The sequence below is a fragment of the Petaurus breviceps genome, unplaced genomic scaffold, assembly GCF_028583685.1.
Source record: "Petaurus breviceps papuanus isolate PSGF00001 unplaced genomic scaffold, PetGlider_PUasm1.0 90897, whole genome shotgun sequence".
In the NCBI taxonomy this organism is placed as follows: domain Eukaryota; kingdom Metazoa; phylum Chordata; class Mammalia; order Diprotodontia; family Petauridae; genus Petaurus; species Petaurus breviceps.
The window spans coordinates 1,866,777-1,892,425 of NW_027187374.1; the positions used below are offsets into that span (position 1 = coordinate 1,866,777).

Sequence of the window (25,649 nt, forward strand, 5' to 3'; positions counted from 1 at the left end):
AAATAAATAAATAAATAAATAAATAAATAAATAAATAAATAAATAAAAGATATTTTCCCAATTACATGTAAAAGTTTTAAACCTTTGGGTTTTTTTATTTTGAGTTACAAATTCTCTCTTCTCGCCCCCTCATTGTGAAAGGAAGCATTTTGATATGTTATGCATGTGTAGTCATTCAAAAGATATTTCCATATTAGTCATGTTGTAAAAGAAAACACAGACCAAAAAAAAGAACCCTCCAAGAAAAACAAAGTTTAAAAAAGGTAGTTTATTGTTTCTGAAACAGTAATGTATTAAAGTTACTTAAAACCATCTGAAATAATTTTGACATATTATCTTATTTAAAATTCTGTGGCTCCTTTCTCTATTTCATATTTCTATTATTTTAGTTGTTTCCACTGTGGACTATTTGTTTTCTGTTTCCAATGACTGCCACACATTTCTAGACTAGCATGAGATTGCATGTAGTATGTATAGCCAGTATCCACTGATTTCCTCTTTTCTGTGTAGATTGGAATTTGGAATTCCAACAGTGGTCTCAATATGACTGACAGCAATAAAGACAGGTCCACTAATATCACTGACTCACTAGCTAATCGAACGCTCATAGTTACCACCATTCTGGTAAGTCTGCTTTATTAAAACCATGTTCTCATCTGTTGTCATCTGCCTAATAGACCCCAAATAATTTTTCCATTTACTTCACTCTTAAAAAGCACCTTATATCTGTAGGATGCTGGACATATTTTTTATAAGCATATTTTAGATACTAATATTTCCTTACCATATTCCTGCCAATTCCAGAGTTATTTGGGGGGTGGGAGGAGGAAGGAGAATATATTTAACCTTTTCTGAAATTTTCACTTCAGGAAAAATTATTTGAAAAGATGTTATCATTACTAAAATTAACCAAGACATTTAATTACATAACCTCATACCTTGATATACTTAGTCTTTAAATATCATTAAGTGTAAACTATTCTATATCCCTTCACACAGGCTCCTCCCCATGCCTGGAGTGTACTTTCTCCTCATCTCCACTTAGAATATTTAGCTTCCTTAAAGAGTCAATTCTTTATGAATGCTTTTATTGAAGAAATTTATGTTGTAGTGGTTCTCTGGCATCACAATAATGTCAATCCAATGCAACAAGCACATATTACATGCCTACCATGTTTAAGGTACTATGCTGGGAAACCAAGACAAAAATAAATCAGTCTCTAACTTCATGGAGTTTTTATTCTGTTGGAAGGTGTGTGTGTGTGTGTGTGTGTGTGTGTGTGTGTGTGTATACACATACATACATACATATATTGTGTGTGTGTATATATATATATATATATATATAAATTTTAAAAGAGAGAATCTGGGGATTCTGGGGAATCAGGAAAGACATTCAAAAGAGAGTAGTATCTGAGGTGAGCCTCTAAGAGTGCAAAGGATTCTATGGGGTGGAAATAAGGAAGGACTGCCATAGTACAAGTACAGAGATATAAGACAGAATTTGTGTGTGTGTGTGTATGTGTGAGGACACTCAGATTGGTGTCTATGCATCAATCTCTATAGGTGCATATACATATGAGTCTCAAAAAGTGTAATCAACTGAGTTTAGTGGAGTTGTAACTAGGGAGGTTTGTACCTAGAGAAAGAAGCAGGAAAGGGGACCTCATCTGGGTGCAAGGGGGGGAGCTAGAGACCCAGAGATGCATGGGCAAGGGAGTGAGGGGACGGTTTTCTCTATGTTGGTCATCGGGTAGCTCCAATACAATCCAATAAATAATTATTAAGAAGTTACTATGTGCCCATGCACTGGACTAGGACGAGAATATACAAAGATGAAACAAGCCAAAAAGTGCCTTTCCTCATTCTCCTAGGGAGAACAAAAGGTAAACAAATGTGTGTGTATGTATGCATGCATGCATGTGTAGACACACATATATATCTTCAAATGAAAACATCAGAATCTAGGGAAGGGAATGGGAGTTTATGGCAGTCCCAGCTTTGGATACCCCTTATCCACTGTAATCCTGAATAATCATTCATGTAGTCTAGGGTCCTTTAGTTCTGCCTTAATCTGAGTCAACTTGAACTAGCTTGTCAGATCTAATTGTTAAATTTTCATTGTGAGTATTTATCTCAGAAATTGGCAACCTCTATAAACTGGGCGTGATTTGTGGTTTTGTTAAAAATAGACTTAACAACGCAAATTAAACTTCAGCATTCAAATTAAACTGCCAGTGTTTGTTTCTGAAACCTGGTTCTTTACATTTACCTTTTCCTACTCTGAGATTTTCATTTACTACTAGCCTAGGTAGGCTTGTAGTTTGATACTTGCAAGTCATCAATTCTTCCATCTTCTCTGTGCCCAGGTGCCCAGACAGCCAGATCACCTTGAATGAGAAGACTGATTGAGAATGAGTATATTCTGTAATTGGTTCATCTTTCCCTGTATTGCTGATAATTTTTAAACTTAAGTATTTTTATATATGTTTGGGAGAACATATAGAACTTGGATAAGTGCATTGTGCCTTCTTATAAATATTAAAATGCTATCTAAATATGATCAAGTATTATTTGTAATTTGTCTACTTTCTTTCATATAGGAAGAGCCCTATGTAATGTTCAAAAAGTCTGACAAGCCTCTGTATGGAAATAATAGATTTGAAGGGTACTGCCTGGATTTACTTAAAGAGTTGTCAAATATTCTGGGTTTCACTTATTATGTTAAACTAGTTCCTGATGGTAAATATGGAGCCCAGAATGACAAAGGAGAATGGAATGGGATGGTCAAAGAACTTATAGATCATGTAAGAAAAACTAAATATCATTCTTTTACATTCATACACACACACACACATACACGACTTTTGCAAACCTTAAAGTTCTATGTAAACATCAGCTATTACTATTTATATGATAGAAAAAGACAGGGGATGTAAGGAGACTTAACTATTCCTTCAAATAACCCAAATAATACATAAGTACGATGAGCGAATGTTGGTCTTTATAGCTACATAATGAAGTCTCGCAGACAACTAAGCTTATGGCCATTTCATATCCATGAATTTTATATGCTTTTAAAGGTCCCATTTATCATTTGTAGTCAGTCAGCCATTGAAAGGAAGTATATCTGGTCAGAAATATTGATATCTGGTCATTAATAAATTATTCTATGTCTACATGTGAATTTCAACACATTTTTTGTGTATGTGTATTATAGTTGTTCAAATTGCTGGAATTCTTTCTTGTAAAATTAATCCACGTGATAAATTTCCTATTTGAGAACTTATAGGAATTAGGGGCAGGACAGGGGAAGAGTACTTGAAACATTACACATATTTCAGATGATGTATCACAGAAAATGAACCCCTTTTATGATTTATTTTTCCAGAAAGCTGATCTGGCTGTTGCTCCTCTTACAATTACCTATGTGAGAGAGAAGGTCATTGACTTTTCCAAACCTTTCATGACACTGGGCATTAGTATTTTATACAGGAAACCTAATGGCACAAATCCTGGTGTCTTCTCCTTCCTCAATCCTCTCTCTCCTGATATTTGGATGTATGTCCTCTTAGCCTGCCTTGGAGTCAGTTGTGTCCTCTTTGTGATTGCAAGGTAAGTTGAACAAAGATGGACCTTAACTTAAACATGCAAATGTGATGGCTGTTCACTAACGATAGGTCCTGGAGCTAAACACAATTTAGGATTTTAAAGTGGCATCAGATACACAAATATGGAAAGATTTTCTACCTGAAGTCACTGTAAAAACTGTCTTCTCTCTACTCATACAATTTAGCTCTTATTTCGGCACTTGTAATTGATTCTTTGCTTTATTTTATTGTAGTTTCAGCTTAGTCCTAAAATGTCTTAATTGAGTAGATATCAACATTTTTTAGTCTTTTTCAAAAATTTGTATAGCAAAACTGGGAAGAGTTGGCTATGAATTGTCTAACAGTAGAATATAGTGGTGTTAATGGAAATGTGTTCAGTTTTTAGCAACAATAAAAAGTATTGGATTTAAATTTGTTTATAAAAATGTTGGAAAGTGAAAAGGGAAGATTTTAGATAATTATAAATAAATTATTTACCAAACTTAGAGACATGAAATCTTTATGCCATCATCAAGGAATAACTTTTATTTTTGCTTATTTTTTTTCCAGATTTTACTCTGTTTAAGGTCTCCACTTTACACATTGACTCTATATTAAAATATCACTATTTTGTCTTTCAGTTGCATAAAAATTGGATATCTTTTTTTTGGAGGGAAAGGCAGGGCAATTGGGGGTAAGTGACTTGCCCAAGGTCACACTCCTAGTAAGTGCTAAGTTTCTGAGGCCAGATGATTTGAATTCAGGTCCTCCTGATGCCAGGGCTGGTGCTCTATTCACTGTGCCACCTAACTTCCCTAAGTTATCTTTATATAAAGAATTGAAAATGCTCTTTTTTTAGTTGTTTTTCCCCTTTTAAGCACTGAAATATGCTAAACACTTTGTGTGAAGTTTTAAAAATAGATTTTCTGGTGGGAAAATATCAAGTTTCTAAAATAAAATAAATATTTTCCCCTGACAATATTGTGATATATACTTGTGTTTGATACATGTGAGGATAGATCTTGATAAGGATCAATGCCAGGAAAATTCTTAAAGAACTTTAAGATCAGCCACACAATAGAACAAAATAAATTATGTAGATTTATATAAAGTAAATATGCCATGGAATTATTTTTAACTTCTTTATAGCTGTATCAGCAATGCAATATTCACAATGCTTATGGAAATTACAGATATGCTGATGTAATTATCCATCACAAAATATATCAGGCTTGCTATATGGGGGAATAAGCGAGAAAATTTATTAAAATAACAAAAGACTGAGTCCCAAAACCAGAAAGTCAAAGCCATCAGAGTAGTTATGAAATTGGCACAGGCAGATAAAGTAGAAAGCACCCACATTCTCAAGCCTTTAAAACAGAACAGGCTACCTCAGGCAAAGGTCCTCCTCTCCCCACTCACAGCAACCACCCAGCATCCAGAAAGCGCACTCCCAGCAGCTCCGGCCCCTGGCAGTCCTCAGTAGGAGTCCTTAGCAGAAATTCTGGCTGACTCAAAAAGGGGTTCGCACCGCTGCTGCCTCTGCTGCTGCTGCCACCGTAATCATCTTCTCCAGAATAAACAATAGTTACAGTGTTATCCCTCCCATGTGCTATAATCTCTGCAACCTTTGGAATATCATCTGGCTTCCATTTTACCCATACTTTAGCTCCTGATTTTATTCTATCAGTAGAACCAAATCGTTCAGTTCCTCTGACAGTTATTTTGGAAGGAGGGTCAGTTTTTACAAGTGGTATTGTTTTACAAGGAACGATAATCACTTGAACTATCCTATCATTTTTATGAATCTGTATGCGCCCTTCACCTAAATTATGGAAGGTTACAACAATTTCTCCTTGATAATTAGAATCTATTACTCCAGCCAATACATGTGTTCCTTGAGCTGCTAATCCTGATTTGGGTAAAATCTGTCCAAAGTGATTTTTAGGGATTCTTATGCATATCCCAGTGGAGATTTTTCTTATTTCTTTTCTGTCCAACCAAAAGTCCTCTAAACAATGTAGATCATACCCCACCAAACCAGGTGTTCCTGGGTATGGTGCTGGGACATCTGGCCTCAAGGTCCAATACTCAATATTTGGGATCTTATGTGTTTGTTGTTTTCTAATTTGCAGATTTGGGGTCATCATTCTGGCTAGAGATGTACTTCCTCCCAATGGTCTATTATTCAAATTACATAAAGCCATGAACAAATTATCCTTCCAATGTTGATATGAATTATTGGAACTTAACTTCATCAACTGCTCTTTCAGTAATCCATTCATTCTTTCAATTAACCAAATGCTTCTAGATAATATGGAATATGATATATCCATTCTATATTGTTTAGTATACAATACTTCTTCATTTCATTACCTTTGAAATGTGACCCATTATCACTTTGAATCTGCATTGGGGTTCCATAATATAGACTTATGAGATCTAGAGTTTTACAAGTGTTTTTCTGGGTTGCATTCTTATAAGGACAAGCTACTAGTACACCTGAATAGGTGTCAACACAAGTACATATAAATCTGCATCCTTTATCCAGTGGTAGTGGACCAATATAGTCTATTTGCCAGATTTGGGCTGGGACTTTTCCTCTTGCTATCTTCCCAGTTACTACCCGAGGAACAGTTCGCTCCTTTTCTAATTGACATATATGACATTCTTCTGCTATCTGTTTTAACATTGAATGAGAGATACTAATACCTTGATCTTGTGCCCACTGGTGTGTGGCCTGGACCCCCAAATGGCCTGCTGTTTGGTGGACCCATTTTGCTAATACTGGATCATCAGTTGTTGTCAAAGTAGGAACAAAATGTTCAGTAGCAATCTTTGCCAGTCGATCAGCGTGAGCATTGTATTCACGTTCTGGCGTGGTGGGGGCCACGTGAGCATCTACATGAAAAACTGACAAGTCAGTAACCAAAGACATGTTCCAGATATCTTCCCATAATTCTTTGCCCCAGACTTGTTTGCCATGAATTTCCCAATTTTCATTTTTCCGCATGGGCATCCATGTAGCTAACCCATTAGCTACCACCCATGAATCAGTGAATATATGACACTGTCCTCCTTGTTCTATTTTGATGGCTTGATATACTGCCATAAGTTCAGCATATTGGCTACTTCCACCTGTCCCAGTACTTTCCAAAGTCCTTCTAGTACATGGGTTATAGGCCACTGCTTTCCAATGTCTTTTTTGGCCCAAATATTTTGCTGTCCCATCAGTAAACCATGCATGTCTCTTTTGTTCCTCAGTTAATACATCATATCCCTCATTCCATTTTACAGTGGACTGTACCAACTGTTGCTTAGGCTCAGGGGGTGTGTCATTCCTCTCAATTTCTATGCTTGCTACAGATTCATGTAGAGCAGAGACTCCGCTTTTGCCTGTTTTCGCTCTATTTTGAATATACCACTTCCATTTGATTATACTAGCCTCTTGGGCATGTCCAATTCTGTGAGAAGCTGGAGTACTCATTACCCAGGTCATAATTGGGATTCCAGGTCTTAATATCACTTCATGGCCCACAGTCAGTTGTTCAGTCTCCACCAAAGCCCAATATGCAGCTAACAACTGCTTTTCAAAAGGTATATACTGGACTCCAGATGAAGGGAGTTTCCTACACCAAAATCCCAAAGGTACATTTCGGCTTTGTTGTTTTTGCCATAAGCTTCAGTTTGCATAATCATCTTGTACAGTCACTTGCAATTCCACTGGACCATTTTGCATGGGCCACAAATCTAGGGCCAATTGTATGGCAGCCTTAGCTTCTTCAAAAGCTTTACTCTGCTCAAGTCCCCAATTGAATTCATATTTCTTCCATGTGACTCTATATAAAGGTATTAAAATCTGTCTCCAATGTGGAATGTGGTGCCTCCAGTATCCAAACAATCCTATGAACTTTTGGGCCACCTTCTTATTGGTAGGGGTGGGAAAATCCTGAATCTTTTGTCAGGCTTGAGGAAGAATCTCCCATAGCCCCTTGTTCCATTGTATACCCCAAAATTTCACATTTTGAGCTGGTCCTTGAACCTTTGCAAGGTTAATTTCCCACCCTTTACTTTTCATATGCTCAATTAGAAGGGTCAAACTCCTTTCCACTTCTTTTGCATCTTTTCCCTGTATCATGATATCATCAATGTAGTGGGTAAGCTGTACACCAGGTAGCTTTAATTCATACAACTGTTCAGCCACAATCCTGTGACAAATAGTGGGGCTATGTATGTATCCTTGTGGCAAGCGGGTGAAAGTATATTGTCTACCCTGCCAAGTGAAAGCAAATTGGTCCCATTGTTTAGGGTCTATTGGGATGGTGAAGAAGGCCTTTGCCAAGTCAATAACTGCCATCATATGTCTGGATCCTTTCTATTAAGGTGATGGTATCTGGAACAGCAGCATACAAAGAAGGAGTCACCTTATTCAACTGTCTCTAATCCACAGTCATTCTCCATGTCCCATCTGATTTTCTTATGTGATTATTCCATCTTGTGGTTGTAGGGACTAACACTCCTGCTTCAACATATTCCTTTATAGTAGTGGTAATTTCATCTTGCCCACCTGGCACATGATACTGTTTTAAAGTAATTACTTCAGAAGGTTCAGGTAAAGTGATTGGGTCCATTTTTATTTTTCCCACTAAAACTGTATTAATTCCTATCTTCCTTACAGCAAATTGGTATCTCCCTTCAGGTAAATTCAGAGTCATGCCTCTCAATACATCTATTCCAATGATGTATTCAGGAATGGGTACAACAACCACAGTATATTCTTTCTTAGGTGACTGCCCAATTTTCATTGTTATTTTAACTTGTCTGGCTGATATTTCAGCACCTCCTAGAACTGTGATGGTAATAGGAGTTCCATGTTTAAATTTATCAAGGTTTCCATAGATAAGTGTGGCCTCAGCCCCAGTATCAAGCAGTGCCCTAGTCACAGTAGTTGATCCATTCTTCCAATATATTGTTAAACCAATATGGGGTCTGCAATCTCTTCTGCATATTTCTTTTATCTGGTCTGGGGCTTGGCCTATCTCCTATTCCCCCTGAAGGTGGGGCAAACTTGGATACAAAGATTCAGATTCAGAAGTACCTGCAGTGGTTGTTCCTGCTTCCCTATTCATTTTAATACTAAGTACCTTTTCTTGGTACAGCTTATGCAGCTCTTCAGTTGGAATACCATCTATTCTTCCAAAGTCCACCCCTGCTCTCAATAGAGCAGTAAACAGTTCCCTTCTTGTTGGTCTATTTTGTCTCTGAATCCTCTGGCTGTTTATTCTTCTCTCTCGAGGCAATTTATCTTGTCCCCATCCCCCTAAATCACTTAATTGTGAAATCTTATCCAGCACCGCTGAAAGAGGGTGCCCTATTTCTCCAATTAATAGAGTCAGAATTAGGCGCTTATATGCAGGTGGAGCCGTCTTCACTATGATATTTCTATGAGGAACTCCTAGGGGGTATCATAATATGCATTTGCATATCCAATCATGATAGCAGTTTTCATTACCTCCTCCTTTAGCTTTCTCATACAGTCTCTAAGTGAGTACCAGGGTCTGTCTCCCCTAGGCCACATAGATTCAGTAGGATATTGCTTTTTGCATCCCTCTGCAGCTAAAGCTAGCAGATTAGTTTTGTTATTAACTCCTTGCATATGGTGATCCCTAAAAGCTTGGTGTACAAAAGGATTCTGACTGATACTTATGAATTTTAAGCAGTCCTTACTGTCCAATGTTATTCCTCTGGTGCCTTCATCAGTGATTCTTACTATCCAAGACACTAAAGACTCCCCCATTCTTTGGGTGAATCTACTCAATATATCAGTGATCTCCTGTTGAGTGAAATCCTCAATTATTTCCCTGGACTCTGTTTTGCCCCTGTGGTTCTCCTGTCTTCTTCTTCGTATGGGGAGAGCTTCTACATTAGAAGACTCCTCATCTAACCTTGCTCCATTCTCCTGGAAGCTGTCAGGGCAACTCTGCCCAGCCTGTACAAAAGCTGCATGCACATTCCTTCTGCTAGTTTTTTGCTTCCTTTTAGCTACATGAACAGTAGCTTGCTCCTGGACCACATGAGTCCCTCTAGTTTGCTCTTCTGAATGCTGTGACACAGAAGAATCCTCAGGCAATCCAGCTGACTCCCTAGCCATCTGGGCTCTTTCCTCCAGCAGCTTATCCCTACTTTTACACATAAGGTGATAACTTGTTAGCAGCACCCAGCCTCTCCTGCACACTCCTGCCAGTTCTTTGCCTGGTTCTATGGGTATTCCTTGCAAACATCTTTCCAAATCTCCAGTTCTCCCTCTTTTAGCCTTGGTTCCCAGTTTTCACAGGGCCCTACGCTTTTGGCCCATTCTCTGGCTAGAAAGGAATAAGGCAAATACTCCCATCCTGGAATAGCCATTTCTCCCTCTAAAGCCCCACTGCTTCCAAATAGAGGCCTGACATTTTGTGATCCCATCCTCGTCGCCAAATGTATCAGCAATGCAATATTCACAATGCTTATGGAAATTACAGATATGCTGATGTAATTATCCATCACAAAATATATCAGGCTTGCTATATGGGGGAATAAGCGAGAAAATTTATTAAAATAACAAAAGACTGAGTCCCAAAACCAGAAAGTCAAAGCCATCAGAGTAGTTATGAAATTGGCACAGGCAGATAAAGTAGAAAGCACCCACATTCTCAAGCCTTTAAAACAGAACAGGCTACCTCAGGCAAAGGTCCTCCTCTCCCCACTCACAGCAAACACCCAGCATCCAGAAAGCGCACTCCCAGCAGCTCCGGCCCCTGGCAGTCCTCAGCAGGAGTCCTTAGCAGAAATTCTGGCTGACTCAAAAAGGGGTTCGCGCTGCTGCTGCTGCCTCTGCTGCTGCTGCCACCGTCGCCGCCACTGCTAGCCACCGCAGGAATTCTAGCTTGGCTTCCGCTTCATCTTGCTCCACCCCTTCCTGCTACATCAGCAAGTCCAATGGGACATGGAAGATCTTTAAATCCCATAACCCTTACAATAGCTTTTGATGGAAAAAAAATGTGTAGCATTGTACTTTTCAAATAACAATATTTTTTTAATAAAGTTCAATTAAATTGGAAAAAATAACCAATATTCGTTGTCACAGCATCAAATCTAGAGAGCAGCCTGGAATTTGTGGAAGAAAAATCCTGTACTCTGCAGTCTAGCTAATATCTTTAGAGATAGTAGTATTGCTGAAACAAAAGAGATCCAAATAGTCAAAATTTCTCTTATTCAATAAATTTCCATATATATGCATGTAGATAGCCAAAAATAAAGACATAGTTCCATAACAAAGACAAAAGTATATAGGTCAAGTCTAGTGGTTTTAAAATTTTATTTGTCAAATAAAACAATGATAATATTAATGTTGGTGCGCCCTTGGAGAAAATGTCTCCTGGGTGTATAATAAACAATTAACAAATGCTTATTGAAACCAATAACTTCTCTTTAACTATTTCCCATTCAATCTGTTAAAGCAAAGAGAAAATTCTCTTATTTGAAAGAAAGACATTTCCATGCTTAGTTCTGTCACCAGCAGTGAGACTGAGACTTTCTTAAGTTTCAGGGAACCAAGATTCCTACCTAAAATTGATTGCTTTCTATTAGAGGAAGACTGATTATGATTATATCTTTGATTCAAGAGAGACCAAAGGCATTAAATTAGGATGCTGTCATAATGCTATTTCTTAATATTTATAGCACAACTGAGGCTTTAATAATATTTTCTTCCATAGTTTGAAGACTACCTCTGTCATTGACCATAGGCAAGTCTATAGTACAGTCCTCATGGTGTTATTGCAAGGGCCAAATGACATAATGTAATATTTTGTAAATCTTCCTGAAAATATGCAAATAGGTTTGTTATTTCATTGATTTGAATATTCACTCCAACAGTATAGATTACAACCCATCTGTGCTAGTGCTAGTCTATCCTGTGCCATTTTGGGCCATTATCTACAATTAGTTAACAAAGTGGTCTACTTGTATATCTGGAGAATTTATTCCTTTCTCCTGACACTTCAAGGACACTAAGGCAGTTGTCATGCCTTAGCCTTTCCACATGTCCAGTGGATTGACAGGAAGGAGGTAGATGGGGTCGAGACAAGAGAGGAAGAAGGGGAAAAATAAAGAGAGTATTTTTCTGGTTACAGAAGTCCCTTGCTAAAACAGTATCAGAATGTCTTGTCATCTATTAAAGATCTGAAGGAAGATATTTTGTCATGCAACCATTGAGAATTGAGGCAAGTTATAACTATTATTCTGGGATAAGATGTAAAACTCTTTTTCTAGCTTTTTTATGTACAATAAAAGGATACATGGTGTGTTTTCTACAAATGAGCCAGGAATTTAGATTTATTATTATTATTCACCTTAATCCCCTGAAGGTGTCAAAATTTTTTTTGTTTGTTTGGTTTTGTTTTTTGCTGCTAAAGACTGGAGACCAGAAACCTTTCAGTATGCTTTCATTTTATTTATAGATGTTCAATATTATTCCATACATAATACAACACTAACCTGAAAAGACAGGATTTTCCAAATAGAAAAAAATCTTCTAATAGGAGTTAGCATTTCAGCATGCTAATGTGGCTCTCAGTAGAGTTGCCACTTATTTTTCTGGATATCACTGAAAAAAAAAAGGAAAGAGAAGAAATATTTCCAAGCAATAATGGGTAGGAAGATATTTTATAAGTAGAGGAACGTACATTTAAACCACTGATTGTTCATTGGAATTATAGATGAATAATCAACTCTTTCATTTTATGAAGAAACTAGAGCCCAGAGAAATTATATTATTCAACCAAGTTCACACAGCTACTTAGTAGAGGAAATGCTTTAAGTTTTACAAAGCATTTTATGTATGTTATCTCATTTGATCTTCCCAAAACTTTATGAGGTAAGTGCTATTATTATACCCACTTTACAGATGAAGAATCTGAAGCTGAAAGGTTCAATGATTTGCTTAGGGTCACATAGCAAGTAATTGTCTGAGGTAGGATTTGAGGTCAGGTTTTCCTAATTTCAGATCTAATAGTCTGTTATTATATCATTTAAGTACCTTCAAATTTGCTTCATAACTAAATTTGATAATCAGTTTAGTATAAACATTTATCATGATGCTTAATTGCTAAAAGTACAACCATATTAAAGTAAATAAAAATGTCAAGCATGAAAAGCTAAAAAACATCCAAAAATGCATGTTTCCTTTGAGAGTATACTTAAGGTGCCTAGAATTAATGTCATACAAACTTATTTAATCCCAGTGATTTCTAAGCCTAAATTTCCTCTCTTTTAGGCCTCAAAATCAGATTTATGATTTTCCCTTGTGCTCTCCAAAGGCAACAACCCCCAAATATCCAGTCTTCTTCTTCTTCCACCAGTAATATTTCCCGACTAGTAATGTGAACTATAGAAATGCCAAACTACCTATATTCCTTTTAAGCAGCCTCCTATAGAATCATTGCATCCACAATTCTCCTATGAAGAATCTGTCTCTCTAATTCAAGTTGTACAGCTAGAGAAATGGATGAGAACTTAGAAATGAATCAGTAGGCATGGGTCTGAAGAATTCAAGTCCAGGGACTCTGGAGTCTTTGCCAGAAAATGGGCAATCTGAAAATATTTTCAGAACCAAGCAAAACTGTAATTTGGAAATGTTGACTTTGATATTCTGATTTTATTTTCACCACTAATCTTTGGATTTTCTGCATCATTTAGCAGATTTATTGGCATAAACTTTGATGTTTACAGACTATTTCTGTTAACTACCACAGGTTTACACCCTATGAATGGTATAACCCCTACCCATGCAATCCTGATTCAGATGTGGTGGAAAACAATTTTACTTTACTAAATAGTTTCTGGTTTGGAGTTGGAGCTCTCATGCAGCAAGGTACCACGGTTACCCATTATTTTTGCACATCCCATAGTCTGCTCAGTAACTTCTATGTTGGTAAACTCCATCATCTCCACCTAGAACATTTATTGTAAATAAATTCATACAAAAATACAAATAAATACAAATAAAATACACAAAGAAAGAAAATGGAATATAATTGGCAAGCAATAGTTAGAAGGCCAATATGGCTGTAATGTAGTGGGGAGGGATGTAAGAAATTGTAGAAACACTAAAAAAAATTAGGAGGGTACCAGGCTGTGAAGAGCATAATCTGCCTAAGGATTTTAATTTTTTGATTCTGGAAATAAAAGGGAACCAGTAGAGTTTATTGAGTAGAGAAGCGGCATGGAGAGAACTGTTTTAGGGAAATCAATTTGGCAAATATGTAGAAGTTGAACTGGAATGGAGAGAAGATTGAGACAGAGGCCTGATAGAAAGCTATTGGAATAGATCAAGCAAGAGCTGATTAGGGCTGTCTGAGTGAAGAAAAGGGGACACTGGTACTTATTAAGTGCCTTCTTTGTGCTAGACACTGTGCTAAGTGCTGGAGATACAAAGAAAGATAATAAACAGTCCCTGCTCTCAAGGAGCTCACAGTGTAATGACTGTGACAACATGCAAACAACCATGTTCAGACAAGATATGTAGATATGGTAGATAAATTGGAAATAATCAATGGAGGGGAAGCCCTAGAATTAGGGGGATCAGGAAATACTTTCTTGGATTTTATCTGAGATTTGGAGGAAGCCAGGGAAGACCAGAGGCAAAGATGAGGAAGAAGATCATTGCAGATATGGGAGACAACCTTTGAAAATGCCCAGATTTGGAAGATGGTGTTTGTCCAAGGAATAGCAAGGAGGTCAATGTCAATAGATCACAGAGTATGAGTGGGGAAGAGGTAATGAAATGTAAGAAGACTGGAAGTGTGTTAAGAGGCACAGACTATAAAGGGTATTGAATGACGGAGTATTTTCGATTTGATCCTGAAGATGACAGAGAACCATTGGAGTTGATTGAATAGGAGGTGACAAAGTCAGACTCATGCTTTAGGAAGATCAGTTTGACAGCTAAGTGGAGAACAGACTAGAATAAGGAGAAACTTGAGGAGGGATCAGCCCAGAGGTATGAGGTGATGAGAGCCTGTACCAGAGTGATGGCAGTATCAGAGGAGAGAAGTGGGTACATTTGAGAGATGTTACAAAGGTAAAAATCAATAGTTTGATATATGACATGAGAGTGAAGTGTTGAAGGTGACACTTAGGTTATAATCCTAGGTGAATGGGAGAATTGTAGGGAAGTTGTGAAGAAGGGAAGATTTTGAAGAAACATAATGTGTTCTGTGTTAGACATAATGAGTTTGAGGGGTCTAAGGGATATCCAATTTGAAATAATTGGTAATGCAAGACTGAAGTTTAGGAGAGTGACTCGTGCTGGATACATAGATGATAGCTGAACCCAAGGGAGTTGAGATTAGCAAGTAAGAGAATAGAGAGCAAAGAAGTCCCAAAACAGAACTTTGGTAGACAGTCACGCTTAGTGGGCACAAATGGATGGTCCAGGAAGGAAAAAGAATAATCCGAGGAGAACCAAGAAAGTAGAGTCAGGAAAACCCAGCTAAGAGAGAACATTCAGGCAAAAAAATTGATCCATGGCATCAAATGCTGCAGAGAAGTCAAGAAAGATCAGGACAGAGAAAGATCCATTAATTTTAGCAATTATCATTGGTAACTTTGGAAAAAGCAGTTCCAATTGAATGATAAGATTAGGAGACAGATTGCAAGGAATTTACGAGTCAGAGGAGAGGAAATGACGAAGTAAGTATAGATAGAATTTTTTTCCCCATGGAATTTAGATGAAAAGGGTAGGAAAGCTATAGCTAAAAGTTATGATAGGATCAAGTTGGAATTTTTTTATAGATGGGTGTGTTTTGGAGGCATCAAACAAGGAACCAGCAGTAAAGAGAAACTGAAAATTGTCAGGGGTACCAGTATGGGCAGTCTGCTAAGGAAGAGGAAAGATGATGAGCTCAAAGGTGCACCCAGAGGAGCTGACCTTCACAAGAGGTACCTTGGGATTAATAACCTTGTGGAGGCACATATGGGCTGATGCATTAGACTCAAAGCTCCTATGTAGAAATACATAAAATACATAATACACTCATGCTGAAAACCCAGATATTTGAATAAAGAATATAAATTGTTCTGCACGCAGGTAGGTATTGTTTCTTTGGGTGTCGTTTCATAATTACAGACACCAAACCTGATCTTCTAGAAATCCCAACTATGATATTTTTAGTATGTTTCATTTGTTTTTAGGACATTTATCTGCAGAGTAATTGCTTTCAAAAAGTTTGAGCTGAGATTTAACAAATGACAAAGGGAAACAGGTTTTACAAAAGCAGGTACACTATGTGCACCTGATTATGGCTACACTGGGTATTGTACACCTATAGCATATCGTATTGAATGTTCAATCTGTTTGGAGTTTATCATCATCCACAGCAAACCATGGGATGTGGTGCCTGCTAGTTACCACTACCTTGGGTACATGACAGTGAGCCCCAGCCAGACTCTGCTTGATTTTTAAGAAGCTTAAGAGTATTTTTTAAAAGTACTTATTTCCACATATGAGTCTTGGGATAGGTGTTCTGTTGAGTGCACCTGTCATAACTGTGGTGGAGAGTGAATAACAGAGGAATGGTAGCAGACATTTGCATCTGTTAGTCTTCTTTATCAACAGATATTTGTTGCTGTGCTCAACTGGAAACCATTTGGGGGATTGATTATTAATGTAGTGATCAGACTTTCTCTTTTCTACGTTGTATGAGCAAAGTCTGGATCAGGATTGGCTGTCATGTCTGCCCATAGAAAGCAAATTTGACACCTGCAATTATTGTTTTTAACCTTGATTTTTACTAGTAATATTCCACTTAATAGCAGTTCCAAGCACACTCCTCCATCCAAAGTTCTCAGCTTATGGTTAATGTCTAACTTGTTTAAGAAATCACTGAGAGGGATAGGGAAACTGGTATAGGGAAATTCCAGGCAAGGAAATTCCTCCTCTAATGAAGGTTGACACCTCCTCTGTAAATTATAGTCCTAGGAACTTGACTAGAGCACTAAGAAGTTAAGTGACATTTGCCTAGTCACACAGCCAGTATATGTCCATGGTGGGACTTGAAATCAGGTCTTCCTGGCTGAGACTGGCTCTCTCTTAACCAAGCCATGGTGCCTTTTAAAGCAGATCAGTTAAAGAAAAAAATTTGAAAATTCGTGTGATGAGGAATAATGAGAGTTAAATAACCTGATTTCTAAACCTAATAAATATCTTGTTAAAAAGTGGCATTTATTCAGTTAAAGTTAGTTAATTTTTTTCCATTTCCAGAAGACTCTCAGCTATAACCATAAAAATATTACTTTAACACATAATCTTACTCACAAGCAATTCCTTATGTTTCAGTGGCTACTTATTCACCCATTGTCCCATTTATTTACCTTATGTTCCAAACGAAATTGAAAACTTAACAACTCAATCACAGACATAAGTATGAATGTCTAGGGCTAAAAAAAAAAAAAACCCACCACCCGCACAGCAAAACAGCATTTCTACTAAATTGTATGGTCGAGTCATATAGCCATTATTACATGAAATAAATATTTTTACATTGTAGCCAAATAAAAAACTTAACCACTCAGTTTTCCAAAAAAAAAAAAAAACCCAAAACACCAAATTCTAAAAAACCCAAAAGATTAAAGATTGAAGTGAAAAATTCTTATTCTAGGAAGCACCTCATAATCTTTTCTATATTTGGGTTAAATTGCCTATGTGGATCTAGAATAAGAACAATTAAATAGGAATAGCTATTATAAAATTTATTTGTCCTGCCCAAAGTGAATCAAAACACAAAGATACTTTCTAACATGAAGAAAATATATTTCTTAAAGTCTGAGAGGTCTTTTAACCCTAAGCTCTGATCAGTTTACCAAGGGCCTTGAACATTCTTTGATCTTCATGGTGATTATGAATGCTGATTTCTAGGTGAAATTTAAGTATAAACCTGAAAGATTAGACTATTTCATCCTTTAAGCCACATATATCTTTAAAACATTCAGTTAATTCAGCAGAAAATTCAGTCAAACCTATTTGTTCACATCCAGTAGACAAAAACATTTATTGATTTTTTAAAATTTCCAATCGCTTCTCATGTCTGTCATTACTAGACATAGTAAATGACAGTACAATGAGTCTAAGAACAGATTCAGGATGACATTATATTAAACCTAATCAATTCCAACCTACCTATGAAGAGTAAAATTGTAATAAATTGTATGCTTTTGGCCTTTGACAATTGGTCCATGTGGTGGCTCAGTCTGAGCAATGGCTTAAAATCTGTAAAATATAATAAAATAATACAGTCTGTAAAATCTCCACAAAATCCCTCAGATGTTTTCCACCTTGAAAAAAATTAATATTCAATGTTTTAATGTTGTACTTTGATGCAAAAACCCAAAAGGAATTTTTTTTATCTAGACTTTAAAAAATATTATTTACAATAAAATTCATTTTAATGAAATCATGAAGGAATACAATTTCAACTGAAAACAATTAAAAACTTTTGGATTTCAGATAGAGAATTTCAGTATAAATGATTGCTTAATACCATCAACACAGGTATGTAGAAAAAAAATTCAAATGATAATTGAAAATTTTCCACAATGAAAGAATTATCTCCCAAGGATAGTATACAATGTAAGTTTGTTTTTCTTTTGACCTCATTTAATATTCTTACTTTGATGATAACAGGCTCAGAGCTAATGCCTAAAGCTCTTTCTACAAGAATAGTAGGAGGAATTTGGTGGTTTTTCACCTTAATCATCATTTCATCCTACACTGCAAATCTGGCCGCCTTCTTAACAGTAGAGAGAATGGAGTCCCCCATAGATTCAGCAGATGATTTGGCAAAGCAAACAAAGATAGAATATGGGGCAGTGCGAGATGGATCAACAATGACCTTCTTTAAGGTAAGACTATGAAAAAGTACATTCTTATTTTCCACAAGAAAAACACATGAACACCTTAATAAGTGCATGCACACACACATTAGATACCAGGGGACAAAACATTCTACATGTTTTTAACAAGGCAATTCTGTCATTCTAAATTTTTTTCATTCCCTTGGATCACAAAATGACATTTAATCCTTTTTAAAATCAGTCTTTAGCTGTTAATCATAGATTGGAACTCTTTTGCCCCAAAATAAGAATAATTCTGATTTTCTGATATTATTCTAATGATGTTACACATAGTACACTGTTTTGTGAATTAAACTGATTTATATGGAATCTAAATTAGAATATTCAAGAATTTGAGACTTAGAGTTAGGAAGAAAGGGGCAAATCCTGCCTCAAATATATATAAGTTGCACTTCTAGGAGCTAAGATGGAAGAGTAAGCAGGAAATCACTTGAACTAGCCCATTCACCTCCAAACAACTATAAAATAGTGCCTCAAAACAAATTCTAGAATGGCAGGATGAACAAAGGGACAGGGAAAAACAATTTTCTAGCCTAAGACAACTTGGAAGGTTGGCAGGAAAGGTCTGTCTCACTTGGGTGAAAGGGTAACACAGTTTAGGGCAGGCACTGTCCCAACAAGCCTGCAGCAGACCCTGTCTCAGTAAGCCAGTGAGAGGTCCTGAGCCCCAGTGCAGATCAGTGACCAAGGCCCTGATGCAAGCAGCTAGCCCAACCCCCCACTACACTGCTCTCTGTGACCTAGCATAAGCAAGCAGAGACCCCAAAGCAACAAATGAACCAGACCATAGAAAGTTAATATGATGACAGGGAAGATCAAGACACAAATTCAGAAGAAGACAACAATGTCAAAATGGTTACATGAAAATCCTCAAAGAAAAATGTGAATTGATCTCAAGCCCAAAAAGAACTCCTGGAAGACCTCAAAAAGGAATTTAAAAATCAAATAAGAAAAGATGGGAAATGAAGGTGAAACAAAAGAATCATGAAAAAAGCATCAAGGGGCAGCTAGGTGGCACAGTGAGTAGAGCACTGGCCCTGGAGTCAGGAAAACCTGATTTCAAATGCAGACTCAGACACTTAACACAAAAACTAGCCGTGTGACCTTGGGCAAGTCACTTAACCCCAATTGCCCTCCAAAAAGCAAAAAAAAAAAAAAAAGCATCATAAGCTTGATAAAGGAAACACAGAAAATAGAAAAAAATGTACAAAAATTTAATGAAGAAAACATACTCCTTAAAAAATAGGATTGGAAAAATGGAAAAGACATTTAAAAAACTAACTAAAGAAAAGAAAACCTTAAAAATTAGAATTGGACAAGTGGAAGCTAATGACTCCATGAGTATCAAGAATCAATTTTTGAAAACCAGAAGAATGAAAAAATAGAAGAAAATGTGAAATATCTCATTGGGAAAAAAGTGACCTAAAAAATAGATTCAGAAGAGATAATTTTAAAATGATTGGATTACCTGAACTCCAAGGAACATTATATTACAGAACTCTCAGGTCAAGGAAAAAATTTTACCAAGAAGCATGAAAGAAACAACTCAAATATCAAGAAGCCATAGTCAAGATTACACAGAATTTAGCAACTTCAACATTAAAGGATCACATGGCATGGAATATATTTCAGAAGGCAAAGGAGCAAGGATAACAACAAAGAATCACTTACCCAGCAAAACTGAGCATAATCCTCTGAGGGAAAAATGGCTATTCAATGAAGTAGATGACTTAGCTTTCCTGATGAAAAGGCCAAAGTTGAACAGCAACAAAAAAATGATTTTCAATTTTAAGACTCAAGAGAAACATAAAAAGATAAAAAGGAAGAGAAAACATAAGGGATTCAGTCTATTTGAATTTTGGGATAGTCTATCTTATAAACTGTTTATATCCTTACATAGGAAGATGATAATTACAATTGTTAAGAACTGTATCACTATTACTGCAATTAAAAGGAGTATACATAGAGGATATAAGTATAAGGTATATTATAAGTTAAGGAGTGAGAAAGAGGATCACACTGGAAGCAGAAGGAAGGGAGAGGTAGGATATGGTAAATTATCTCACATGAAGAGGCATGAAAGACCTACTACAGTAGAGGGGAAGATGACAGGGTGGGCAGTGGGCATTGCTTGAATCTTTCTTTTATTGGAATTGGCTCAAAGAGGTAATAACATACATAATCAGTTGAATATATATAAATCTATCTTAGCCTACAGGGAAGTAAGAAAGGAAGGAGTTAAAAAAAGGGGGGGCAGTGATATAAGTCAGTCCCAAAAGACTCAGGATGGAGAGAAATGTGTGCATCCAGAGAAAGAACTAGAAAGAACTGAGTTTATATCCAGGTGGAAGCAAAATACCTGATCTTTTTCCTTTTCTTGTTTGGTTTTATGTCCTCTTTACCATTTTTCATTCCATCTGATACAATCTATCTTTATAACCTGACTAATGTATAATGTGAAAGTATTTACAGATCCTATACTTGACTATATGCTGCCATGGGGGGAGGGAGGAGAAGGAGGGGGGCAAAATGTGAAACTCAAGGAATTGTGGAATTGAATCCTGTAAACTAAAAGGAAACAAACAAATTAATTAAAAAATAAAAAAATCAATTTAAAAAAAAGAAAGAAAGAAAGAAAAGGGGGGGAAGGTGGTACTGACAGAAGAGAAGGAAGATTGGAGGAGGTATTGGTCAGAAGCAAAACACTGTTGAGGAGGGAGAGGGTGAAAAGAGAGAGAGAAGGATAAAAAGGAAGAAAAATAAGATGTAAGGAAATACACAGTAATCATAACTGTGAATGTGAATGGGATGAACTCTTCCATAAAATGGAAGTAGACAGAAGAGTGGATTAAAAACCAGAATCTTAAAACAACCATTTTACAAGAAATATACTTGAAGTAGAGAGAGGCATACATAGAATAAAGTTAAGGGGCTGGAGCATAATCTATTATGCTTCAGTTGAAGTAAAAAAAAAGCAGGGGTAGCAATCATAATCTCAGACAAAGCAAAATCAAAAAGAGATCTCATTAAAAGGGGTAAGGAAGGAAAGCACATCTTGCTAAGAGGTACCATAGACAATGAAATAATATCAATACTAAACGTGTATGCACCAAGTGGTAGAGCACCCAAGTTCTTAAAAGAGAAGTTAAATGAAGAGGAAATAGGCAGTAAAATTATACTACTTGGGGGACCTCAGCTTTCCCCTCTCAAAACTAGATATATGTCATAATAAATAAATAATAAAATAAGTAAAGGAGGTGAATAGAATTTTAGAAAAGTTAGATATGACAGATCTCTGGAAAAAAACTGAATGGGGAATAGAAAAAATATACCTTTTTCTCAGTGGTATATGGCATCTACACAAAAATTAGCCATGTATTAGGGCATAAAAACCTCAAAATCAAATGCAGAACAACAGAAATATGAAATGCATCCTTTTCTAATCATAATGCAATAAAATTACATTGAATAAATGGCAGTGGAAAGATAGATTAAAAATTAATTTGAAATTAAATAATCTAATCCTAAAGAATAAGTGAGTCAAAGTACAAGTCATAGAAACGATCAATCACTTCATTAAAAAAAGAACGACAAAAATAAGACAACATACCAAACATACCAACAATGAGACAACAGCCAAAACAGTGCTTAGGGGAAAATGTATTTGTCTAAATTTTTACATCAATAAAACTGAGAAAGAGCTGATCAGTTAACTGATCAATGAAGAGCATGCAACTAAAATAACTAGAAAAGAGAACAAAATTAAACCCCCAATTCAGTACCAAATTGGAAATCGTAAAAATCAAAGATGATATTAATAAAATTGAAAGTAAGAAAAATATTGAGCTAACAAATAAAACTAGGAGCTGGTTTTAAGAAAACACAATAAGATAGATAAGCCATTGGTTAATTTGATTTAAAAAATAAAATAGGAAATCAAATTACCAATATTAAAAATGAAAAGGGTGAATTCACCACCAATGAAGAGGAAATTAAAGCAATTATTAGGAATTATTTTGCCCAGTTATAATCCAATAAATTTGACAGTCTAAGAGAAATCCATGAACAGTTATGAAAATATAAATTCTTCAGATTAATAGAAGAGGAAATATAATACTTAATAACCCATTTTAGACCAAAAAAATGAACAAGCCATCAATAAACTGCCTAAGAAAAAAATCCTCAGGGCCAGATGTGTTTAAGTTTTAAGGCTAAACTGTTTATATCCCTACATGGGGATATACAAAACATTTAAAGAAAAATTAATTCCAATACTATATTAAACTATTTGGAAAAATAGGTGTAGGAGTCCTACAAAATTCCTTTTATAACACAAATGTGCTGATAACTAAACCAGGAAAAGTTAAAACCGAAAGAAAACTATTGACCAATTTCCCTAATGAATATTGATGCAAAAATGTTAAATAAAATATTAGCAAGGAGATTATAGCAATATATCATAAGGATCATATGCACTTTGACCCATGGGATTTGTACCAGAAATGTAGGACTGGTTCAATATTAGGAAAACTATCAGCATAATTGACTATATCAATAACAAACTAACAGAAATCGTGTAATTATCTCAATTGACCCAGAAAAAGCTTCTGACAAAATACAGCACCCATTCCTATTAAAAACATAAAAGAGCACAGGAATAAATGGGGCTTTCCTGAAAATGATAAGTAGCATCTATCTGAAACCACTATCAAGCATTATCTATAATGGGGATAAGCTAGAAAACTTCCAAATAAGATAAGAGTAAAGCAGATACTCATTATCACCACTATTATGCAGTATTATACTATAAATATTAGCTATAGCAATAAGAGAAAAAAAAGAAATTGGAATTAGAATAGGCAACGAGGAAACAAAACTATCACTCTTTGCCAGGGATATGATGGTATACTTAGAGAATCAACTAAAAAGCTACTTGAAATAATTAAAACTTCATCAAAGTAGCAGGATATAAAATAAACTCACGTAAACCATCAGCATTTCTACGTATTACCAACAAAGTCCATCAGGAAGAGATAGAAAGAGAAATTCCACTTAAAACATTTGTAGACAATATAAATAATTGGAAATCTATCCATCAAGACAACCCAGGAACTATAATGAACACAATTACAAAACATTTTTCACACAAATAAAGTCAGACTTAAACAATTGGAAAAATATCAATTACTCATGGGTAGAGTGAGCCAATATAATAAAAATGACAATTCTACCTGAATTAATTTACTTGTTCAATACCATATCAATCAAACTGCCAAAAATTATTTTATAGAGCTAGAAAAATCATAACAAAATTTATCTGGGAGAACAAAAGGTCAAGAATATTGGGGAATTAATTGGGAAAAAAGGCAAAGGAACAAGACCTATCCATACCAGATCTCAAAACTGCATTACAAAGTGGCAATCATCCAAATTATCTGGTACTGGCTAAGAAATACAGTGGTGGATCAGTGGAATAGATTAAGTATACAAGCCACAGTAGTAAATGACCATGGTAAACTAGCATTTGACAAACACAAAGACTCTAGATTCTGGGATAAGAACTCACTATTTGGCAAAAACTTCTGGGAAAACTGTAAAACAATTTAGCAGAAACTAGGCATATACCAACATCTTACACTGCACAGCAAGATAAGGTCAAAAAGGGTAGATAATTTAAACATAAAGGGTGATACCATAATCAGATTAGGAGAGTAAGAAATAGTTTATCAGTCAGATCTACGGAGAAGGGAAGAATTGAGGACCTAACAAGATATGAAGAGCATTACAAAATATAAAATGGATAATTTTGATTATATTAAATTGAAAAGTTTTTGCACAAACAAAACCAATTCAATCAAGATTAGAAAAAAAAAAGCAGAAAGTGGTAAACAATCTTTACTGGATAAAGGCCTCATTTCTCAAATATATAGAGAACTTAGTCAAATTTATAAGACTATGAATCATTCCCCAATCGATAAATGGTCAAAGGACATGAACAGGATGTTTTCAAATGATGAAATCAAAGCTATCTATGTCATATGAAAAAATATTCTATGTCACTATTGATTAGTGAAATACAAATGAAAATAACTCTGATGTACCACCTCAAATCTATCAGGTTGCCTAATATTCCAGAAAAAGAAAATGAAAAATGTTGTAGAGGAGGTGGGAAAACTGGGACACTAATGCACTGTTGGTGGAGTTGTGAACTGATCCAACCATTCTAGAGAACAATCTGCAACTATGCTCAAAAGGCTATCAAACAGTACATCTCCTCTGATCCAGCAAAACCACTACTAGCTCTATATGCCAAAGAGATCATAAAAAGGAAAAAGAACCTATTTGTACAAAAATATCTATAGCAGCTCTTTTTTTTGGTGGCAAAGAATTAGAAATTGAAGAGATGACCATAAATGGCTGAATAATTTGTATATTAATGTAATGGAATACTATTGTGCTCTAAAATGACAAGCAGGTAGATTTCAGAAAAAAACTGAAAGGAGTTACATGAACTGCTACAAAGTGAAGTGAGCAAAACCAGGAGAACATTGCACACAATATCAGCAACATTGTGATTGATAAATGACTTAGCCCTTCTCTTTAAAGAACTCATGATGAAAAAAGGCTATCCACATATAGAAAAAGAACTGATGAAGTCAGAAAGCAGACCAAAGCATATTGTTTTCACTTTATTCTTTTTCATGATTTTTTTTGGTCTGTTTCTTCTTTCTCAACATGTCTAATATGGAAATATGTTTTATATGACTACACAGATATAATCTATATAAAATTTCTTACCATCTTAGGGAAGGGGAGGTTAGGGAAGGAGAGGGAAAATTTGGAACTAAATTTTTTTTAAATGAATGTTAAAATGGCAAAGAAAGGCAAAGTCAGATAGCATGCAAGGGGTATTTAGAATACCTTAGGAAGCCTGGCAGGAAAAGAGAGATAGTGACAAATTGGTCTGTAACAATACTATTGTTAGAATAAACATCCCTGTCAGTGAGATGTGACTACTTCTACAAGTCAAAGAAGTAGACAGGATCTCATAGAATGGCAGGCTTAAGACTTTCTTAATGATTCCCTTGATCTGAAGAATAATGGAGTAAA

General features: G+C 35.8%; 1 protein-coding gene across 1 annotated transcript in view; it reads left to right on the top strand.

The window, feature by feature from the left end:
• GRIK1 (glutamate ionotropic receptor kainate type subunit 1) overlaps window positions 1-25,649 on the top strand; it is a 171,631-nt gene that overhangs the window by 131,238 nt on the left and 14,744 nt on the right. The window contains exons 9-13 of the mRNA XM_069074843.1: window positions 511-624; window positions 2,604-2,807; window positions 3,392-3,615; window positions 13,382-13,500; window positions 18,310-18,527. Of these exons, the coding sequence (XP_068930944.1) occupies window positions 511-624; window positions 2,604-2,807; window positions 3,392-3,615; window positions 13,382-13,500; window positions 18,310-18,527 (879 nt within the window). The remainder of the gene's footprint in view (window positions 1-510; window positions 625-2,603; window positions 2,808-3,391; window positions 3,616-13,381; window positions 13,501-18,309; window positions 18,528-25,649) is intronic.